This window comes from Tiliqua scincoides, chromosome 1 (genome assembly GCF_035046505.1).
Source record: "Tiliqua scincoides isolate rTilSci1 chromosome 1, rTilSci1.hap2, whole genome shotgun sequence".
NCBI lineage: Eukaryota > Metazoa > Chordata > Lepidosauria > Squamata > Scincidae > Tiliqua > Tiliqua scincoides.
In genome coordinates, this window is record NC_089821.1 from 75935422 (window position 1) to 75958437 (window position 23016).

Below are 23016 nucleotides of genomic sequence, written 5' to 3' on the forward strand. Positions count from 1 at the left end.
GCTCTCTTCAATGGCACCTGGAGCCCTGGTGTCTTTGTTCTTGGTAATCCCACAGTCGTTTGTTCAACCAGCTCATATGACAAGCCATTAACAATAGAGAAGGAGATGCTAGTACAGAGATGGAGGGTGAGGACAGATGTAACATGCCTGCTTTTGAACCAAGGCACTTTGTGAAATAGCTGAAATCTGATAACCCCATTCAAGTAAAAGCCTTTCTCTGTCGTACAGCCTCTCATTAGAACTGATATCTCACTCTAACAGGATCATTACAATGAACAAAAGATGACTGATGCGTCGGGAGTTATATGGCGCTTGGGGATTCCCTTATTGAAAGGATAGGACAAGCTGATGGAATGGCGCCTTATCATTGTTGATAGCTTTTGAAAATTCTTATTTGACAGAGGAAATTAAACAAAGTTCTGGAATGAGATCTAATTCACTGCGAGATGAAACAAAAGCTTCAATGGGATCTCTCTCTCTCTCTCTCTCTCTCTCTCTCTCTCTCTCTCTCTCTCTCTCTCTCTCAAAATTACAAGACAAAGCATATCAGAACAAGAAATGGGCGCATCTTAATGAGTCCAATCTGAATGGAAATGCCTGTATTCTTATTCTTGTAGCATGTCCAGAATAACTTGAGCTGGAAACTGGAGTGGAATTTCAACTAAAACCATAGAACATATGATTGCCTTATTGTTTCATCTGATGGAAGACACAATCACAATTGCTTTACGTTATCATAATTAGTCATTGGCCAGCATCCAGGTACAATGTTGCCAGATGTCACTTAATGACTGTAACAGTCGTTCATGTGAAAGATTGTCTTTTGTTCCTCTGGTACTTTATCACCCTAAGAACATGATATTCTTCCCATATGTCAGAACAACTAGAACTCAGTTAAAGTTCATACAACAGACGGCCTGATCTCTCCAGGTTTTCCTCTCATTTTGGGGAATTTTGATTTACTGTGTTATGTCAAGATGTAGAGCCAATGCCAAGTGAAATAGGTTCAGTAGCAACAGAATAGCTGATGGATAGTCATGGTGTATTGAATTTCAGTTTACAAAATTTGACTAGGAGTTCAGAGACTGTAGCCCCACCACTGAAGAGGTTTTAAAATGAACATCAAGTTCAGATATTCTGAATGGGAGCTTTGACACTGGATTTAGGTGGACTAAAACTAGTGATAAGCAATTCAAAGTAGACGGCAGAAGTCTCAACTCAACTAACGTTTAGTGCTGAGAACAGGTACTATAGAAGAGCCCTCTGAATATGGCCAGCCAGGAAGAGTTCACCCTTTGATAGATAAGCTATCCTTTAAGGATATTGGAGAAAGGGCACCTTTTGTAAAAGCTGTCAAAGAAGAATTATGCCACCGAGTGATGTTTGGAACAGTGCTCCCATAGTAATGCTGTCCAAGGGACAATTTTTTTAGGCCCAGGACCTACTGCAAATGGTAATGATTGTGATTGTTGGTCCTCATAGCAAACACCAGGATTACTGAGAAACTAAAACAAAAGAAAGACTGCTAACCCAAAGGAAAAACTGTAAAACAATACTCTACAGTTACAACTTGAAAGGGTTGTAACAGCAATGAGTGAGTGTTGTAGGTGAATATCAGCTTCAATTTATACTTCTATGCACAGATTCAATGCAGAGACATTCTCTTTCAGTGACAGCAGCAGCCATTATTTGTGACGGGCTGATTTCTCAAGAGATTCTAGTGTTCGATCAAATTGTTTCAATACTGAACTCCTATAAGCTCTTTCGGTTACCAAAAGACCCTGTTATAATAAAACTTTATTTTTATCCCGCCCTTCTCCCTAACGGGACCCAGGTAGAGAAGATAATGCTATCTTCTTAAATACATCTTAAATGATGTACCTACTGACTATCTGGAAGTTATACTGTACAGTCAGTGCTCGATGCACGCTTGGAAAAAGATTGAAAATCATTGCAGGAAGCATGCCTGTTGAGAAATAAAATCTAAACTTCATTGGAATGCCTATAATTCATTAAACTGTAAAGGAATATGAAGGATAGGATACATATTTACAGTGGTCCAATTTGCTTGGACACAGTTACCCAAGAGGAAGCCTAATTATAATAGCTATTTATTCTGTATCCTCTGTTAATACTGTTGCCTTCATGCTCCCAATAACACACAAGGCAAGAGGCTTGGATTTAAATGGGTCACACTTTTATTTCAATTATCTCACATAACTGTGCAGTGGATTCTAGCTCTCTTGACACTCCACCCCTCTTAATGTGGATTCCTTTTCTGGAGGAAATGGCCAGCTGCCTCCTTTGAGTGTTTACACCTCTGACTCAAAGTTGTACATTGTGTGAGAAAATCCCAGCTTATCAAAGCCAACTATTGTAAGGGGCCAAGGGATATTTATTTATTTATTTGTTTATTAAATAATTTATGGCCCGCCTTTCTCCCAAACATTATGAGCACCCAAGGCGGTTTACAAAATAAAACACAGGACAGAATGAGAAATTAAAACAATACTAAAACATTAAAACATAAAACAATTAAAACAATAAAGCAGCTCAGGCCCCAATGGATCACAAAAAAACTATTAAAATTACATTCATTAAAAGTGCCAGTCCATCATGACAACAGTTAAATGCCTTCTTGAAAAAAAAGGTTTTCAAGATAAAGGTGTACAGTAAAAATACTGCATAGGGGGGCCCATATCCACGGATTCAGTTATCCACAAATTGGGTCTGCAGAGGCCCCCGTGTGTGCCCCCTCCAGAGGCAAGGTCCTGGAGGACTTCCCTGGACCTCCCAATGCCTTATAAGGCATTAAAAACGTCACTTTCGGTTTCTCCGTGAAACCGGAAGTCACATGTTTTGAGCTCTAGAGCTCAGTCTGAGCCTGGTAGAGGCCGTGAACAGATGTCGGCAGCCTCTGCTCAGCTCATAAGCCCCTCTAGAGGTGAGGGGCTTCCCTCATCTCTGGAGGGGCCAAACCGCGGAGATGGATATTCACTCATATCTGCAGTATCGGGTATCTGCAGGGGGTTCCAGAATGGAACCCCCAGGGGCACACCTGTATATAATTTAGGTTTTCCCCAAAGTGGCTTGCCTCACTAACATGATGAATGCTTGGATACTACAATTTTCCAGTTAAAAGGACGGAAACCCAATAATGTAGAAAAGACAGAAGTCCCCCAATATTCAACCTTATTGGATATCTGGATAGCACAGTTTCCTCTCTTTCCCCCTAGATGAGCAGCCTTTGAAACTGACTTGAAATCCTTGAACAAGGAGTTTTCAGTCAGCATTCAAGTTCAGCAGCCTCTGGAAACTGGTTCCAGATCCCCCCCAGTATTCAGTTCTTCAGACAGCACACTAAGCCCTAATCTTAATCCTTAAATTCTTAAACCACTGGCCATTTGTGACCAACCTGGATAAAGCACCACAGCCTCTCAAACAGTCTGGAGTAGGCAAAAAACCTAAACAAACCCTCATCCACAGTCAGCCATGTAAAAAGCAAAAATTCCTGCTCTGCTCCCACAGATGACCATCTAGCCTCAAACCGTTCTTCTGGAAAGGCAAACAGGTGGGACTGCTGTTCAGCCAAATACAGTGGTATCACTAGGCGGGCTACTGCATCAGGGGAGGGTGACACCAAAAGCTCTGGAGCCCAGGTGTACCTGCCCAGAAGACCAGATAGTTACATCAGACCTCTGATTCAAGAGCCCAGGTATACCTGTCTCTGGAGCCCTGGTCTACCAGGCTTCCTTAAGCAGTGCTCAAATCTACTCAGCTTGTAGACCTAGCCTCCCAGTCAGCCATGCCTCCGTCTTTTGCCCTCTGTGAAGCCAGGTCTACTGCATAGGTAGACCCTCTGCCTTGGGAAGCTCAATACCCTTGGCTCTGGGGACTTTCCCAGCCATGGTTGGTATGTGACACCATGAATTATTGCACTGGATGACACCAACCCTAGTGACACCAACAGCAAATACACACTGAATGGCAAACTGAATTTGCTTTAACTCCACCCCATTCTTTGCTTCTCCAGTAAGGCAGCTTCTTTCTCCTACCATGTCTTGCACAAGGGACAAGTGCCAAAAATGCCCCCTATCTATTCCTTGCGGGAAGGGTAGAATTCTGCTTTCTCTGTTTGTCCTTTCATGTTATTTGTTTTATTGCTGACCAGTATTACCAAGGTATTTGAAATTCTTTCGTTTTTCATTTTTGTGCTTTTAATAGTTGTCATTGTGCAGAAGATTGAATGTTGGCAACTTGCCATGAAGGGGCCAGAAAAAAAAATTACCAAAATCCCTTCTTTGACAAAATAAAACAAAGATACAGGGGCACTGCCTCCTTTTCATCCAGTGATCCTAATACAACACTTCTGAGTCCCTTTCACAACAAAGTCAAACAGCAACTCCCATCGGATCCATGACCCCAGCTGGTTCGAATGTGACATTGAACATATCTCATACAAGCCCTGTTCCTGTGCAGCTGAATCAGTATGGTAATGGCCATATTATTCAGCCCATTCTGCATCTCATCAGACAGCTTCCCAGTGAATAGGGGAGATCTGTGGGACTAAGCGTCAAGAGCCATTGGAAAATTACATCAGGTTTCGGCTTATCCCAAGCACCTTCACTCAAACACTTGATATTACAACTGAACCCACTTTAACTGAAAGCTAAACTTTTCCCTGGTTGCAAAGGAGAATAAGAAGTGTCTAGCCTCTAGAGAAAAACCAGAAGTTCAGGTGCATGTAAGCTGCTAAAAACTCCATCTAGTGCTCATCTGGCATTTTAGAACTCCATCGAGTCCAATGTTTCCAGTTTGATTAACGATGCCTTTAACAGGTAGTGAAATCTACTCCAAAGGGGCTTCCGCTGCTGTTATTACAATCTGAACTTCTTAAATTCAGGCAATTAAATGGAGATATTTAACATTTCCTTGGTAGATACTGTTCTGACCCTTGTTCACCCATACACAAGTACTGTCACTATCTATTTCCAAGACTGACAAGGTGACCAGGGGAATTGTCTCCTGCAAGGAAGCTATTGTATATTGGCAACCTTCAGTCTCGAAAGACTATGGTATCGCGCTCTGAAAGGTGGTTCTGGCACAGCGTCTAGTGTGGCTGAAAAGGCCAATCCGGGAGTGACAATCCCTTCCACACCGGGAGCAAGTGCAGTCTGTCCCTGGTCTGTCTCCCTGGCTATGGGCCTTCCTTCTTTGCCTCTTAGCCTCAGACTGTTGGCAAAGTGTCTCTTCAAACTGGGAAAGGCCATGCTGCACAGCCTGCCTCCAAGCGGGCCGCTCAGAGGCCACGGTTTCCCACTTGTTGAGGTCCATCCCTAAGGCCTTCAGATCCCTCTTGCAGATGTCCTTGTATCGCAGCTGTGGTCTACCTGTAGGGCGCTTTCCTTGCACGAGTTCTCCATAGAGGAGATCCTTTGGGATCCGGCCATCATCCATTCTCACAACATGACCAAGCCAATGCAGGCGTCTCTGTTTCAGCAGTGAATACACGCTAGGGATTCCAGCACGTTCCAGGACTGTGTTGTTTGGAACTTTGTCCTGCCAGGTGATGCCGAGGATGCGTCGGAGGCAGCGCATGTGGAAAGCGCTCAGTTTCCTCTCCTGTTGTGAGCGAAGAGTCCATGACTCGCTGCAGTACAGAAGTGTACTCAGGACGCAAGCTCTGTAGACCTGGATCTTGGTATGTTCCGTCAGCTTCTTGTTGGACCAGACTCTCTTTGTGAGTCTGGAAAATGTGGTAGCTGCTTTACCGATGCGCTTGTTTAGCTCGGTATCGAGAGAAAGAGTGTCAGAGATCGTTGAGCCAAGGTACACAAAGTCATGGACAACCTCCAGTTCATGCTCAGAGATTGTAATGCAGGGAGGTGAGTCCACATCCTGAACCATGACCTGTGTTTTCTTCAGGCTGATTGTCAGTCCAAAATCTTGGCAGGCCTTGCTAAAACGATCCATGAGCTGCTGGAGATCTTTGGCAGAGTGGGTAGTGACAGCTGCATCGTCGGCAAAGAGGAAGTCACGCAGACATTTCAGCTGGACTTTGGATTTTGCTCTCAGTCTGGAGAGGTTGAAGAGCTTTCCGTCTGATCTGGTCCGGAGATAGATGCCTTCTGTTGCAGTTCCAAAGGCCTGCTTCAGCAGGACAGCGAAGAAAATCCCAAACAAGGTTGGTGCAAGAACACAGCCCTGCTTCACTCCACTTCGGATGTCAAAAGGGTCTGATGTGGAGCCATCGAAGACAACAGTGCCCTTCATGTCCTTGTGGAAGGATCTGATGATGCTGAGGAGCCTGGGTGGACATCCAATCTTGGGGAGAATCTTGAAGAGGCCGTCTCTGCTGACCAGGTCGAAAGCCTTTGTGAGATCTATGAAGGCTATAAAGAGTGGCTGTCGTTGTTCCCTGCATTTCTCCTGCAGTTGTCTAAGGGAGAATACCATATCAGTGGTGGACCTGTTGGCTCGGAATCCACACTGCGATTCTGGACAGACGCTCTCTGCAAGTACCTGGAACCTCTTTAGTACAACTCGGGCAAACAGCTTTCCTACAACGCTAAGGAGAGAGATGCCGCGGTAGTTGTTGCAGTCACCCCTGTCACCTTTGTTCTTGTATAGCGTGATGATGTTTGCATCCCTCATGTCTTGAGGTACTCCACCTTCTCTCCAGCAGAGACAGAGGATTTCATGCAGCTCAGTGACGATGATCTCTTTGCAGCATTTTAGGACTTCAGCAGGGATGCTGTCTTTTCCAGGTGCCTTGCCAAAGGCAAGGGAGTCCAGGGCCACGTGAAGTTCTTCTAGAGTTGGTTCACTGTCAAGCTCTTCCAGCACAGGCAGGCACTCAATGTTGTTCAGTGCTTCTTCGGTGACTACATTTTCTCTGGAATATAGCTCAGAGTAGTGCTGCACCCAGCGTTCCATCTGCTGCGCCCGATCCTGGATGACCTCGCCTGTGGCAGACTTCAAAGGGGCAATTTTCCTCTGTGTTGGACCTAGGGCCTGCTTGATACCATCATACATCCCCTTGATGTTGCCCGTGTCAGCTGCTATCTGTATCTCGGAACAGAGCTGGAGCCAGTAGTTGTTAGCACATCTCCTGGCAGTCTGTTGGACTTTGCTGCGAGCAGTTCGGAGGACCTGCAGGTTGCGCTCACTGGGACAGGCCTTGTATGCTGCTTGAGCTCTCCTCTTTTCCTCAATGACTGGTGTCAACTCCTCAGAGTGGGCTTCAAACCAGTCTGCCGCCTTGTTGGTCTTCTTGCCAAATATGGACAAGGCGGTGTTGTAAACGGTATTCTTGAAATGTTCCCATCTGTTGGATGTGTTTGCGTCAGCCGGGCCTGGAAGAGATTCCTCAAGCGCTTGTGCAAATTCCTCCACTTTTCTCTGATCCCGGGTCTTGCTGGTATCAATGCGAGGTCTTCCTTCCTTTTTCGTGTGATACAGTCGCTTTGCTTGCAGTTTCACTCTGCTGCACACCAGGGAGAGGTCAGTGTCGCAGGCAGCACCATGATAACTGCGTGTGATCTTGATGCTGGGAAGGCTGGAGCGTCTGGTGAGGATCAGGTCGAGCTGGTGCCAGTGCTTTGATCTTGGATGTCTCCAAGAGACTCTATGTTGGGGCTTTGTGTTGAAGAACGTGTTGCTGACACAGAGACCATGATGACAGCAAAACTCTAGCAGGCGTTGGCCATTTTCGTTCATCCTCCCAGTGCCAAACTGACCTAAGCAAATGGGCCATGAACTGTTATCAGCACCAACTCTAGCATTGAAATCGCCGAGGATGAACAATGGCTCTTTTACAGGGATTTTCTTGACAGTGGTGGCCAGGTCATCATAGAATTTGTCTTTGGCTTCTGCTGGAGACGACAGAGTCGGTGCATAAGCACTGATGAGAGTGACAGGTCCTGCTGATGACTGGAGCTGCAGGGACAAAATTCTTTCACTTCCCACAGTAGGTGGGATGATGGATTTCAGCAGGGTATTTCTGACCGCAAAGCCAACGCCATGTTCCCTGGTTTCGTTTGGTGGTTTTCCCTGCCAGAAAAATGAGAAATTTCTCTCCTTGACAGATCCGGAATCTGGCAGCCCAGTCTCTTGAAGGGCGACGATGTCCATCTGCAGTCTGCTCAGCTCCATGTCGATGACAGCTGTTTTGCGTGCGTCGTCTATTTCTTGCAGGTCATCAGAGAAGCCAGGTGTCATTGTCCTAATGTTCCAGGTGCCCAGCTTTAGGGCAGTAGTTTTCTGTTTTCTGTTGCATGGTGCAGAGTTGTCGATCCGCTTGTCGGTTTTCACCCTAAACCCCACGCACCCCATGAGGTTAACAGACCGTGGCGAGGCAACACCTTACTGGCTGGGGACTGCTCAGCTTAAGGCAGGCGGTAGCTGCCCAATGAGATGCAATGATCTCTCCCACCGTCAGAAGCAGCCCCTGGCGTCATGCTCTATGCCAATCGAGCAAAGACTTATAACCGGTAAACTGCTGCTTCCCGTGTTGTGCCGACGCCGTATGGCAAAGTTGGAGTGTCCTCTCCAGTGCGCGAAGCCTGGGTAAAGAAGGTATGGAGGATAGGCTGTTACCCATGCAGCAAATCCTCCCTCTCCACGTCGCTGGAATGGTCCAATGGAAAGGCAGAAGCCAATACGGTTGGTTCCAGCAGCGTCGCAGGAGTTGCCAGAACGTGACTGTGTTCAGCCATGAACTGCCTAAGGGACTCCGGCTCCTGATTTTGCCTCGAGGTTGACTCCTGAAGCCTTTTCCACAACTGGATGTAGCCACAAGGCAGTGGAGGTTTGAGGTCAGAGTTTCCTTCTCTTAGATGAGCTGCCTTCCTAGGCTGACGAGTCCCATCTACCCGGTATTATTAAGCAACTGGCATTATTAAGGTCTGGCATTATTAAGCAACTGCTTTCCTTTAATTTAAAGGGCCCTTCTCATCAGCTTTGAGATAGAAAAATCTGTGGATACTTAGGTTATACCTGTAATCACTTACAAGACTATCTCTCTAGGACAGTAAAAAGCAGTTTTTAAAACTGTGATTTTAAAGGGGTGCATTTTTCCCCTTCTCCAGGGATCAGCACATTCCTTCTCAGCTATTCCTTCTCAGCTATTCCTTCCACATTCCTTCTCAGCTATTGTAGGAACTTTCAAAACAGAAATAGGCTGTTCAGCACTAATATTATTACAAGGGATGGAGGGCACATTCCTTCACCTCACAGAACCCGGTGGAAATCTTGCACAGTCTGATCAGTAGGGAAACCCAGCAAGCATACTGAGACCAGGTGTGTGGAATGCATGAATGCGGGAAACCCAGGTCTCCGTTTCTTGCCTATTCTGCAGATTTATCAGCTGTGTGGAGAATAGCTTGTTTGAAGCAAGCTAAAAGGCTGAAAATGCAGGTGATGAGCATAATTAGAATCTCAGAGATCTAAACCCAAGAGACATAAAACTAACCATTCAACTCTTTTCTCCTCCTATGCTGATGCTGCTAAATTAACACCTGAGCAAATGATGAGAGCCCCCTCCCAAAGCAATCTTCACCTTTTGAACTATTCAGCCTGGCTCCTCCAGCAGGTAGGCTGTATATAAATGTAAAATAAAGGATGGGGGGATACCTAGGATGTGAACAGAGAAGGGATGTCACACTGCAGAACTATAGCTAGGATGTCATGGAAAGTCTCCACATGAATGGTGCTGAATCAGAACTTTTTTTTGCTTTCTGCTTGTAGGGTCCCTGCCCTGGAGAGACCTGGAGCAGGCTTGTTCTACTCCCAGGGAGGCCTCAGATTAGCTAAAGGGGGAGGGGGTTCCAGCACCCTTGTCCTCCTCCCTAGCAGAGCTGCCAGACCTGGCCTAGGAGCAGGAGCTGTTGACCTCACAGCTCCCTGCTTCACACTGACTGCCTCTCATCCCTGGCCTCCCTGTTTTATGGAGCAAGCCCGCCCCCTTTGGCCCCTTCCCTTCCTCCAGGTGGGGCAGAAAGGGCCTTTCCTGTTCCTGTCTTGCTTCCTGCAATGCTCCTTGTTTGCCCTGCCAGCCCCCTCTGGCTGGTTGGGGTGAGCCAACCTGCTTTGCCCCCTTCAAGGGCAGGGAAGTCTCCCCACCCTGGGCATGGGGTGCCTGCTCCAGGGTAAGTCGGGGGTCAGGGCATCTGGGAGGGGCCCCGACACTGCTTGAGCTGCTTCTTGCAGGAAATGTCTTATGCAGGTGCAAGAACCCAATGGTGGGGGGAACCACATCTGCATATTGGGGCAGTCACAGGTATAAGCAACATTTTCCTCCACAAAATACATGCAAGCAGTGGCCGTGTCCTTCTCTGGTTTCTGATTGTTGTGGTTTTTATTGTTCAAGCAAAGGCTACAATTTATAACATGAAAGCATTCTTCATATCAGATGTGATGCCCATGCATTTTGTATTTGCTGTATGTACCTGAGTACACACAAATGTTATAAGACATGTCCAGGTCACCAGAGGAAGGCAAGCAGCTACCTAAGCAAATTATTAGAAACTTTTCATGATCATCCTCTCCTTACTTCAAAAGAATATTTCTGAAGGAGGACATAAGAACAGCTCTGCTGGATCAGGTCATAGCCCATCTACTCCAGCTTCCTGTATCTCACAGTGGCCCACCAAATACCCCAGGGAGCACACAAGACAGCAAAAGACCTGCATCCTGGTTGCCTCCCTTGTACCTGGCATTCTGACATAACCCATTTCTAAAATCAGGAAGTTGCATATACACACCATTGCTTGTAACTCATGGAAAAGGCTTCCATAGGTAATAGACAAAAGGCAAAACAAGAAGGCAAGCAGGTCCTTTTGTCCCAGGGGAGGGTTCTGTGGTGGGTGGGGGAGTTCTAACACATGAGTACACGACAAAGTTCATACTGTTGAAAGAAAAAAAAAGTCACCCACATTCTCCGAAGAGGAGAGGTGCTTTGAATTCCTTTCTTTGCCAACTCATGCTTCAACCGTGAAAAGTATCAGTTTACAAAAAGTGCTCAAGAGAGTGAAATTTCATCCCTGTGAGAGACTTGGAAGACCATATGCTTGGCTTAGCAATTCTGAATTTTCTTTATTGGACTCTTCAAAGCTTTTAGGTCACTGACCAACAGCACAACAGAAGATTTTACAGCCTTTACACTTGCAGTAACCAAGCATTATCACTTCATTACCTGGTCCAGTAGCTGCACCATAACAGCGGAGGACAGTGACAGCTCTATAGTGAATTGGAAAAATCATAAATCACTCGAAAAAGGGTAACAGAGGGAAAAGACAGAAACAGAGTAGATCACTTGATAGTTCTCTCTTTTCAATATAAAAGGAAGCTGAACAAAATCTAGTCTTTCAACTTCACCTTGCCAAGAGAGAACAAGATAGACAGGTCATTGAAAAGTGCTGAATTTGCACAAATGCAGATATGAATGGCTTGTGCCAATTCAGGGATATAAAATGATCTCTTTAGGCCTAGAACAAAATAGAAAAAGCAACAAGATATAAGACGTGCCAAGAAAAGTTTCCACTTAAACATAGACGAGCTCTTGTTACAGAAGTCTGGTTGTTGTTCATCTCTGAGCATTTGGTCTGTTGATCAAATCTCATTCTTTGGACACAAAGTCTCAGGGCTGGTCCGAACGATATGTTTGAGATAGCCCTACCAATACATGATTAAGGATTTGTGTGCGCACTTCTCCTCCTCACGCTTTCCATCTTGCTAACATAAACTGAACTAAAAATACTTGCTTCTTACGCCTTCAGGTTAGGTATTCAGTCTGTCTGAACAGACAACTGTCAATCAGAGAGAAGGAAGGAAAAATAGTACAATTATGTGGAGCCAATCAAGTAGCTGCTTGGCATTTTTAACCACTAGAGCAGTGGTTCTCACACATTTAGCACCGAGACCTACCTTTTTAGAATGAGAATCTGTCAGGACCCACCAGAAGTGATGTCATGACTGGAAGTGACATCATCAAGCAGGAAAATTTTTACCAATCCTACCCACACTTACCCAGGAGTAAGTCCCATTTACTATCATTGCTAAAAGAATATACATAGTAGCTTGTTAAAAGTACAGGTCTGTAACATTTCCTCAAATGTAGCAACATACCATGGTAGCATCAAGTCTAATATATTAAAAATAAAACATTGAAATGAATGGGGACCCACCTGAAATTGGCTTGCAACCCACCTAGTGGGTCCTGACCCATAGTTTGACAAACACTGCACTAGAGCATTTCAGACATCTCACATAGAGTACAAGCACATTTTGGCAATGCAATGCAAATAATTCCATTTGAGGCTTCCCCAATGCTCATTTAAACCAACTGCAAAATCCTTTGGTTGTCAATGAGACCTGCCTCAAGTCATTACACGAGGGCAGATTAGGACCGACAGAAGGAGGTACTACTTCACACCATGCATAACTAGTCTGTGGAATTTGTTGCCTTAAGATGGGGTGCTGGCCACTAGCTTGGATGGCTTTCAAAGGGCATTGGGTAAATGCATGGAGGACAGGTCTATCAATGGCTACTAGTTATGATGACTGTCTGCTGCCTCTAGATCCAGCAGCAGCAGGGAAGCAATGGCAGGAGAGAAGTGTGGCTTTCTTTCCTGTTTGTGGGTTTCCCAGAGGCAACTGGTACGGCCCTATGCTGGATTAGATGGGCCTCCAGCAGGGCTTTTCCTATGTTCTAAATTTCAGGCCTAGAACCACATCAAGTCCAACTCTGCAGTGGTATAAACATTGGCATACACACTCTCTACCCATTCACAGCATACACTACATATCATTATTCATGTTTACCATGGAATGGTAGTTGCATAAACAGGAAGGATCACCCTCAGTAAGGTCATCTGCAGAACTGAAAAATGATATCTGCATGACTAAAGTAAGAATGGTGACACCCAGGAAGAGCTACCACATTTCTTGATCAGTCTACATTTACACTCATTCCCAAGTTCCATTTCACCACACTGTGAAGTATGAGGGAAGAAGAGGTCAATACAAATGAGACCCAGACTTGATTTGCAGTGAGGTAGTGTAGGGTGGTATAAAGAGAAAAGGTCAAAAAATCCCATGTGAACACCTGATAATGGAGCACTCGGTGAGGAAAAATACGGCCAATGAGATGTTAATGTTGCAGAAGGAAGGGTGAGAGAAAAACCTCGGCAACCATGCCATAGTTTTACTCAGGGCATTAGAAATCAATTAACAACATCAGCATGCTGAGTGGTGCATGGCAATGCACTGAACGTGTGCTTAACCATCTGTGGGAGGGATCATTTTTTTAAAAACTAACTCAGATAAAGGACTTTCTAACCTACACTTGGTTGTTCTCCATAGTACGACCGATCCTGAAGGAGTTCATCTAGCTTTTATTTGTGATCGGGAAAAGGAGGCAAGATGTTTAACCTGGCCTGGATCCAAAGAACTGTGCAGTTGTTGTGACACAACCAAAGAGGCTTTGGGCTTGAGTTTCGGAAGCAACCGTTTCCCTGGAACCTGAGGGGGGAGTTTTAGAAGTCGCTTGTTATTCATTCATTCATTCATTCATTCATTCATTCATTGTTGACTTGTATGCTGCTTGTCAGATCTCTCAAAGCAGTTTACACGCTCGCACACACACACACACACACACACACACACACACAACACCAGTCAGGCATCTGGCTTCTGCTGGTTCTTAAAGCTGAAATAGGCCACCACCATTTACGTGGGAGTAAACGACAGTTGCAGGGAGTGAGGCTGCTCTTTCACTGGGCTGCAGTGGCGTGTGCAGCCACTGGCTGTAAGCTCTTCTCGTGGGGGCTCCAAGCAGTAGCAGTAGTTGGGGAGGGCAAGCTGGCTACTGTTCGACCCCAGCCCAGGTAAACAAGCTGGGAACAGTCCTCCTTCAGACCAGGTGTTCTGGCTGCTTCTGGTTTCTGAGGCAGGTCTGATGTTCATAGCCCCCAGGAAAATGTCAAGTCATTTGAGTTTGATATACACAATGCATTGGTAGGGGTGTTTGAATTTCCCCCCCCTACAGATTTCCTGATTTGAAAACAATGAAAAAGGCAGGAAGCTGTATTATTATTGTTGTGTGTTTTTATTCTCAGTTGTCACTCCAAGTTCTCATTTTTATTAATTTTAAATGCTTATACTGTCTGCAGATGCAGCCGCTGTATTATTTCTAACTGGAAAAAGTAAACTATTTTAATTTCTGGGGGGAAAAAAACACCAAAATGCAGTGTTTTGTGTTTTTAACAAAAACACCTCTACTGGGTATTCCCAAGCCTTTTCACACACCTAAAATAGATATTTTAAAAGCAGCCACTGAGTTCTAATAAACATCTACATAGGAAGATCAACAGCATTTGAAGATACTACCCAAGGAAGGCTCATCCGTAGAGCCAAGTGAAGCGGTTGTCTAAGGGAGTTGAATGGCAGGAGGTGTCCATATTCATCTGCCCACCAACCTCTGCCTTTTCTCCTTCTTTCTAAATTTGAAGGGAGGGGGAGGAAAAGGAAATATAAAGGAAAAAAGAGTAGTGGGCTAGACCCAGAATATCATTTCACATTTCCTCTTTTTGAATCCAGAGAGTGGAAGGAGGAGGCCGTAGCTGGAGTGCCACAAGGTAAGGGGGACAGCACTTGGCATACAGTTTCAGGAACTGAGAGATCTTGAGCTGGCCCTGAAGCTACCTTCTAGTTTCTACCCACAAAAGCATACCAAAAGTGGTTAAGTTTTAAGCTTGCCTGTTATCAAGGGGCTCCAAAAAATGTTTCTTACGCTACTTTTTTTTTTTTACATAGCCCAAAACATTCATTGTCTTACTTCAGGGCGGCAAGAATGTTGAGGCCTTTATGTGCTACAATCTATGTGATTTGCTTTGATATAATAGCAAGGTTACTAAGATCAAAGATATTCAACAATTCCTTTAAAATGAGATTAATACCGAGTCACAATTTAAGATAGTTCAAAGCAATTTGCTCAAATGAATATGCTTTGAATTCACATAAAGAGAATGGATTATTAGTTTACATTCGCCTGTCACTGGGAATGTTGCTTTCTTCTTTTAATGCTCCCATTCTGGTTTATTTCCCAGGGAAAGCAACCAGAAGCATTTGGTTCCCACAAGGATCCCCTTTATTCTGAATTGTCACTCTGCACAATCATCTGACACCAAATTTGAAAGAGGAAAGAAGACACATGTTCCATGAAGAAAAAGTACTTTCATTTTTTGCTATTAGAGTCCATTAGCACCTGCCACTCTTCATTGTATTTACAAATTTAAGTCATGTTTCCAATAAACATTCTTTCATCTCCAGTCACTCCTAAGATATTACTTGCCCCTTTCTCAGGAAAAGTAAAGTAAACTAGAAAAGCAAGAATCTTGTGATGCAGTGGAACATACTCCAGCAAGGCAGCTGAAGACCATGTCCTATGAGGAAAAGCTGAAGGAGCCAGGCATGTTTAGTTTGGAGAAGAGATGGTTAAGGGGTGACATGAGAACTGTCTATAAATATCTGAGGAGCTGTCATATGGTAGAGGGAACAGATTTATTCTCAGTTGCTCTGGAGCAGGGGTGTCCAAAGTTTTTGGCAGAAGGACCACATCATCTCTCTGACACTGTGTCGGGGCCGGGGAAAAAGAATTAATTTACATTTCAAATTTGAATAAATTTACATAAGTTTACATAAATGAATATATTAAAGATGAACTTATATGAATGAATGAAGGTCTTGCAATAGCTCAAGGCCTATAAAAAGCCTTGCACAAAGCAGGGCTGGCCTTTCCTTTGCTGCTGCTACTGCATCACAGACGTGAAACAGCAAGCAGTGGAGGGAGCCCTCATCCCACAGGTCACGTGAGAGGTCAAACAGTTGCCCTCACACTGAAAGCTGTTGCGTCGGGCCAGTGTGGGCTCCTGCAAGTCTCCGGAGGGTCAGAGGCTCATTGGAGACTGGGGGCTCCCTGAGGGCTGCATTGGGAGTCCTCAAGGGCCACAAGTGGCCCCAGGGCCGGGGTTTGGGCACCCCTGCTCTGGAGGGTAGGGCCAGGACAAAGGGGTTTAAATTACAAGGGTGGTTTCAATTACACCGTAGGGAGAATATCCTGGTAGTGTGAAGTCTTCAGAAGTGGAAAAGTCTGCTTTGGAAGGTGATAGACCCTCCCTCGTTGGAGGCCTTTAAGCAGAGGTTGGATAGCCATTTATCTGGGATTTTGTAGTTGTGGACAGCTTGCATGGGCAGAAGTTGGGCTTGGTGATCTTATAGGTCCTTTCCAATTCTATGATATACCTACACACACCCCTACCTCTGTATTTGTGTGTGATATACCTTTTTCACAGGAAGGGTGCAATCCCTTGGGCCGGTGCAAGTCCCTTACAGCCTTGGGCCGGTACAAGTCCCTTGCACCGGCCCAGGAGTGTTGCAAACATACTGTAAAACACATTTGCACCTCCTCAGGAGCAAGCTGTGCCAGCACATGGAGGTGCGCTGGAGCATGGAGGCTGCATCCAGCCTCCACACCAGCTTGCTGCAGGTAGATTGTGTCAGCCAAGCTTGGAGGGAGGGAGGCATTCTAGGATAGGGGGAGGGCAGGCAGAGGGTTGTCCTGGGGGGCAGGCAGGCGGGGAGTGGGAGGTGGGACTGGGACCCGGCTGTTATGTTGGATTCCAACCCTATTCCCTGAGCAGCGCCACCTCTGGAGGAGACCCATCGGGGCTGCAGTGGCTTACTTGGGGGTAAGGGAAAGAGTTTCTCTTTGCCTTCGGCTGAGCCAACTTGGGCACCAACCCTGCGCTGGATACAGCACAGGCCTCCTGGCTTGCCTGTTCCAGAGCAAAATAGGATTGTGCCGGAAGGGTGATGGGATTGGAAACCTTTCAGACCTACATGCCTATTGTTTTAAAAAGATTCCACTGGCAACTTTCATACAAACTGTGCAATTCCACAACTGATTTATCTCATGCAGAGCGCAATCCTAAGCACTCGTTGGGCCAGCACAAGTCCCTTGGGAAGCCTGGGAACGTCACAAATGTGCCATAAAATACATTTGCACTTCTGTGGAAGAAAGCTGCACTGGTGGTTGGAGGTGCACCAGCCCATGGAGGCCAAATCTAGCGCAGAGGCAAGGAAAGGTAAGTCCGCGCCAGCTTAGCTTGGTTGGCGCAGGGGTCTGGGAAGGGCAGGTGGAGGGCAGGGAGGAGGTGTTTCAGGGTGGGGGAGAACAGGTGGCGGGTGAGTCCATGGGCAGGCAGGAAGCGGGAGGCGGGGCCAAGACTTGGCATTTATGCCGGAACCTAGCCCCCGTTGTCAGGCAGCATGGAAAAGCTCCTGGCTACTCCATTCAGCTCAGATCTGCATCGCCCTATCAGGTGACTCATTGTAGACCCATTGGGGCCACTATGGCTCTCCTCAGGGTAAGGGGAAAAGTTTCCCCTTGCCCCTGGCTGAACCACAGTCGGCCCCAAACTTTCACTGAATACAGCACAGGCCCACTGGTTTGCCTGTTCTAGTGCAAGTTAGGACTGTGTTGTCAGTTTAAATTCTTTCAGGGGAAATTGGACATGCTTTCTTTGGGATGCTTCCAACACTCTGGTTGTATTCAGTTAGGCAAACAGTTGCCCGCAAAAGCTCTTTTTATCCATATTGGAAAACAGGGAAATATTTTAAACTCTTGTCTCTGTTGTCATTTATAAAGACACTCCTTGCTTTGCTCGCGTGAAGGGAGAAGAAGATGAAAAATGAGTAGGGAGGGAGATTTTGGATGAAATACACAAGTGTTTTGAGTGAACTGGAGGATAATTGGGTAGGTAGTAATGTGTTTAAAGTCACAGATCCAGTACAGCTGATGCACTCCATCATTAGATGGTTCCTTTCCCTTCTCCTTGATGCTCTTTTCCTTCAACAAAAGGATTGCTGCACAAAACAAAACCTTGGCTCACCTGAAGTGGCCACAGAAATTTCAGAGAAGAACTGCCTTCTTGAGGTGGCTAAGATCACTGCATGAAATACAGCTCCTAGAGTGGAGCACAGACCTTTTCTTCTGCAGGAACGATCACTGTGGAGTGGTTATTCTCTCAAAGCGAATAAGCCACTGGAGGCCACGCTGCATTGAATGTGGCACAGACTGAAGAGCAGGATGATTCAATTGTAGAGGAAAGCACCCTCTGAGAAGAGCATCAGAATAGTGGAAGAACCCAGACCAACTATAACAAGCTTAACAACTGATGGCAACATTTTAAGAAGGCCTTCCAGCATTTCCACCTCTCCATGTGTGTGTGTGTGTGAAATCAACTGTACCTGCAAGATGCTTCTTACAATGATGAGTAGATACTTAAAAGAAAAGTCTTACTCTCTACAGTCTACAAGCAGGCCAGCTGCATTCTACAAGCTGGCCCTGCTTGCAGAATGCAATTTGGACAATTTCGCCCACTTGGGCCCCACGTTGGGGGAAGCACTGCAGCAGGAAGTGAGCCACCCATGGCCACAGCCGGCACCTTGTATGGAGGTGAGCCTCCATTCAGAGGCCAGAACAGTGAGCAGAGCTGTTGCAGGGCCCTCCCACCCACCTGTGATTCCTATTGGCCTGAAATTGACCACTCTGGAAGCAGCTTCCACTCACTGCTGCTTCTGATTGGCCCCAAATTGGACCACTCTGGAAGCAGTACATGGTGACACTATGATGTCAGAGCCTCAATGCCAACCTACTTCCAGGTGCTGTGGGAGGTACCTGGTGCCGCACCTGGCTCATGCTTGTCACAGGTAAGTAAGGAGATCCCTGCAATGAAGGGGTCCCACAGCAACTGTGCAGCCAGGGCCCTCCCCACAAGGACCATGTAGAATTGGGCCCCGCAGCTCCTAAGGCCCTGTCTACATGTGTTTTCACCAGCCAGGTACTACTTATTTTGGCAGTCCAAAATAAGCACATGTAGCAACAGTGCAGATCAAATGCACAACAAAAGGGAGAGAGGAGAAGCATTTTTTCCTCCTAGAGATATAAGGACAACCAGTAAAGGACAGAACTAAACTTTATATTGAATTTTGCTACTGATTTCAACTCACTTCTGAATTCACTTCTCATTCAACTCAAAGTAGCCACTATCTTCTATTGATTTATCCCACCAATGCACACATTTACACAACACACACACACACACACACACACACACACACACACACACACACCATGAGACCAGAACTGGAAATGGCTGTAGCGAGTACCCTTACTTGGAATACTTCTCATACACTATGGCTTGAATCTATTTCTTTTCCATATCCAGATACTACCATATATGCCTGACCATTGCGACAACCAATGCTATATTCTAAAATATATTCTATGTCACCCTTTCGCAAAGTAACTAAGAACTGAAAAGCCAAGGATGAATTCCAGCAAATTTAAAGCCCAACACAAGAGAGTGTTACACATGCACATTGGGGCAAAAAATCAAAACTTCACATATAGGCTGATAGGTTCTGAGCTGTCGGTGACAGATCAGGAGAGGATCTTGGGGTGGTGGTGGACAGCTCGATGAAAGATGATTACTGGGCTGGGGCACCTTCCTCATGAGGAAAGGCTACGGTGTTTGGGCCTCTTCAGCCTAGAAAAGAGACGCCTGAAGGGGGACATGATTGAGACATACAAAATTATGCACAGGAAGGATAAAGTGGATAGAGAGATGCTCTTTACACTCTCACATAACACCAGAACCAGGGGACATCCACTAAAATTTAGTGTTGGGAGGGTTAGGACAGACAAAAGAAAATATTTCTTTACTCAGCTTGTAGTTGGTCTGTGGAACTCTTGCCGCAGGGTGTGGTGACGGCATGTGGCCTGGATGCCTTTAAAAGGGGATTGGACAAATTTCTGAAGGAAAAGTCCATCACAGGTTACAAGCCATGATGTGTATGTGCAACTCCTGATTTTAGAAATGGGCTATGTTAGATGCAAGGGAGGCACCAGGATGCGGGTCTCTTGTTATCTGGTGTGCTCTCTGGGGCATTTGGTGGGCCGCTGTGAGATACAGGAAGCTGTACTAGTTGGGCCTATGGCCTGATCCAGTGGGGCTGTTCTTATGTTCTTAAATGATCTAATGCTTTAAATATAGATCTGAACATTTAATTTCATAAAATGTTCTGGAATGTGGCATTTTTTAAAATTTGTAATATGTTACTTTGTTTAAAGAGTTTATGTTCTCAACAATGACGCAGCCCACATATATTCTTGTTCCAGATCCACTGTCTTGTGCAACTTCCTTTCAACACACTTCTGAATCAATAATGGAAACTTACAGAGGTATTCCTGAGCCTTTCAATAAATCTTAGCTTCACCGCAGCCTTCAAGAACATCCTTTGAAAAAGCAAATTATGTGCATGACTTGTCAAACATTAGACCCTTTTGCTTGGTAGGCTGGGCAGACCTTGTCCACAGCAACATTTCAGGGAAGTAATGAGTCAGCAAATAAAATATGCATTGGGTACTTACCACTGTGTAGATCTGTGGCTTCCGCCTTTTTGCCAGGTCAATGATATTGACTCCATTGTAATAAAGGTTCTCGATGCAGCCATGGAAATTTTTCCTCAAGAATGTTCCTGGCTTTCCTGGGACAGGGATTCCTCCAAAACTGAGCTTTGGGAAAATAATAAATTTAATATTTTTTTAAAACCCTGAATCGCCAAATTTTCAATGAAAAGAAATTCTTGTTTGTAAGAATGCAAGAAAGACAGTAGAGCAAGGAAGCAAGAGGCGGATACCCTCAAAAATTCTGGTGACCTCCAAGGTAAGAGATGAAATAGAATCATCAGATTGGTTGCCAACCTTCAGTCTCGAAAGACTATGGTATAAGCCTACAGCACCCGGTATTCCTATGCAGTCTCCCATCCAAGTACTAACCAGGCCTGACCCTGCTTAGCTTCCGAGATCAGACAAGATTGGGCATGTGCAGGATAACAGTAGAATCATCAGATTGGAGGGCTAAATTCAATAGAGAAAGGAAAGCTTTGCACTGCAGACCTCACTTCGTGTTGTAATTGTTTCGTAAGTTTACTATATAGCTTAAACCATATTCAGTTTCAGCTTGCAACAGCACTCTTTCCTCTTCTTGCCACAGAAGAAGAGAATTAAAGTACGTTTTGGAGAGAGCTCTGGGGAGCATGCACCCCAGTCCAATTCATGCCAGTATTGCTTCCGCAGCACTTTGCTCTTCCAGTACTAGTGTCAAGTACTGCAACAGAAAGGATGCATATCCAAATGGCATTTTAGAACTCAAATTAAATTTTGGATTTGGAGGAGAAATTATACTCAAGGACGGTTCTTTGACTGGGACTCATGATTCCTTGCGGCAGACATTTTGCTACCTCTGCTCTTTCTCCTTTTGTTCTTTAAAGTCTCCAGCGCTGGGATTCCATTCTGGGTCTCAAAAAACCAGGGCAATCAATATCAATTATCCTGCGCCATTATTGAAAAAACACTTTCCTTAGTGATCAGTAATATTTTTAATTACCAAGCTAATTGTTTTATTTCCCTTAGCTAGGCCTTTAATCCCCTAAGTGTACCAAGATAAACTTTCATTAGACTACAAGTAGTGTGGGGGGTGAAGGGAGGGAGACATTAAAAGTGCACAGCAAACCTGACTCATTTCTAGACTGGTGCAGAGGGTCATTAAGGATAAATTGGCCTAACAGAATTATGAAATTAAAGTGATATACTGTAGGCTTGAAACCTGGCTTATGAAAGTTCATGGGACAGAATCCATGAAAAAACAATTATGCCTAATGGGAAGCCATGGTTTGACATCATTTTGTATGATACCTCTGTATTCTCCAATTCCCTCCTTCTTGGTTTATGGCAGTGTTTCTCAACCAGATACCACCAGTTCTACTTGAGGTAGTGTCCAGTGGTACTTGTGGAACCCTGGACACCTGCTGCCCAGCAGCAAGAGCAGGAAGATGACACAACAATAGCAGTAGGAGGTTCAGATCGGCAGGCAGCGCTCCAAAGCATGCTTTTCCATGCTTGAAAAAGTCCTCCCGTCCATCTTGAGCCTCTTACTGGTGCTTATTGCACCATTAAGGCTGTTAAAACCTTAACATATAAACAGAGGCAGTGGAAAGAAAGAAAAAGGCAGCAGAGCTGTGGGTCAAAGCCATCTGCATGTTATTGCTGCTGCTCAGATGGGACAACAGCTGCAGTCACGAGCAGAGGAAGCAGTACAGATGTCACAAGAAGTCAATGCTGAAGTTATAAGTATTGAGTTCCTTGAATCAATTTCTTGTGAGTAGGACTGGAGCAATTACAGCAAATACAAGTGCAGGCAATCCGGCTTGTGCTTGCCCCAATCTTGTGAGTGCCACTTCTGCTGCCTTTCCTTCACCACCCCAAAGCATCCAAGAACCTACTGCAGGGCAGGGGAAGGCACTGATTGCAGCAGCAAAGCTGGTACGCATCAAGTCCAGGCCTTGGCAGGTCATCATTTTTTCACAGGGGCTGCTGGGGCATGTTGTTTCCACCGCTATCAGGGTCTGCCCTTGGGTAAGTTACTGGATGCCTTGGGGCAGAGAAAAGTGGCAAGAGTAAGGCTGCCACCCTAACCTCACTTTCCTGGGAGTAAGTCCCATTGAACACAATAGGACTTATTTCTGAGCAGACCTGTTTAGGATTGTGCCCTAAATGGGAGAGGTGGCTTGGAGCACACAGCCACCACTGCCTCTGCTGTTACCTTCTCCATTCCAAAACAAACACCTGAGTGCCTTTCAGAAGGGTGAAAAGGAAGCAGACGCACTGAGGCTCACAAAGTTTCAGGCACGTTGCACGTCATCAATCTGATCTCTCGCAAAGCTTCAGAAATTTGCCCATGTTCAGTTGGAGCACACACACACACCTTCAAACCGTTTCAAGCTGAGCCATAGGTTGCTCGAGACAAAAACCAGCTCGAGACAAAAACCAGAAATGGAATCACTGTTTCAATTTGATTCCTAGAACTGCTTTCTTTATTGGATGCTCAATGT

The 23016-nt window shown here is 45.4% G+C and overlaps 1 protein-coding gene across 1 annotated transcript in view; it reads right to left on the bottom strand.

Moving 5' to 3' along the window:
* The window catches only part of CNTNAP5 (contactin associated protein family member 5), a 301528-nt gene that overhangs the window by 187607 nt on the left and 90905 nt on the right, over positions 1-23016 (bottom strand). The window contains exon 8 of the mRNA XM_066621342.1: positions 20495-20638. Within this exon, the coding sequence (XP_066477439.1) occupies positions 20495-20638 (144 nt within the window). The remainder of the gene's footprint in view (positions 1-20494; positions 20639-23016) is intronic.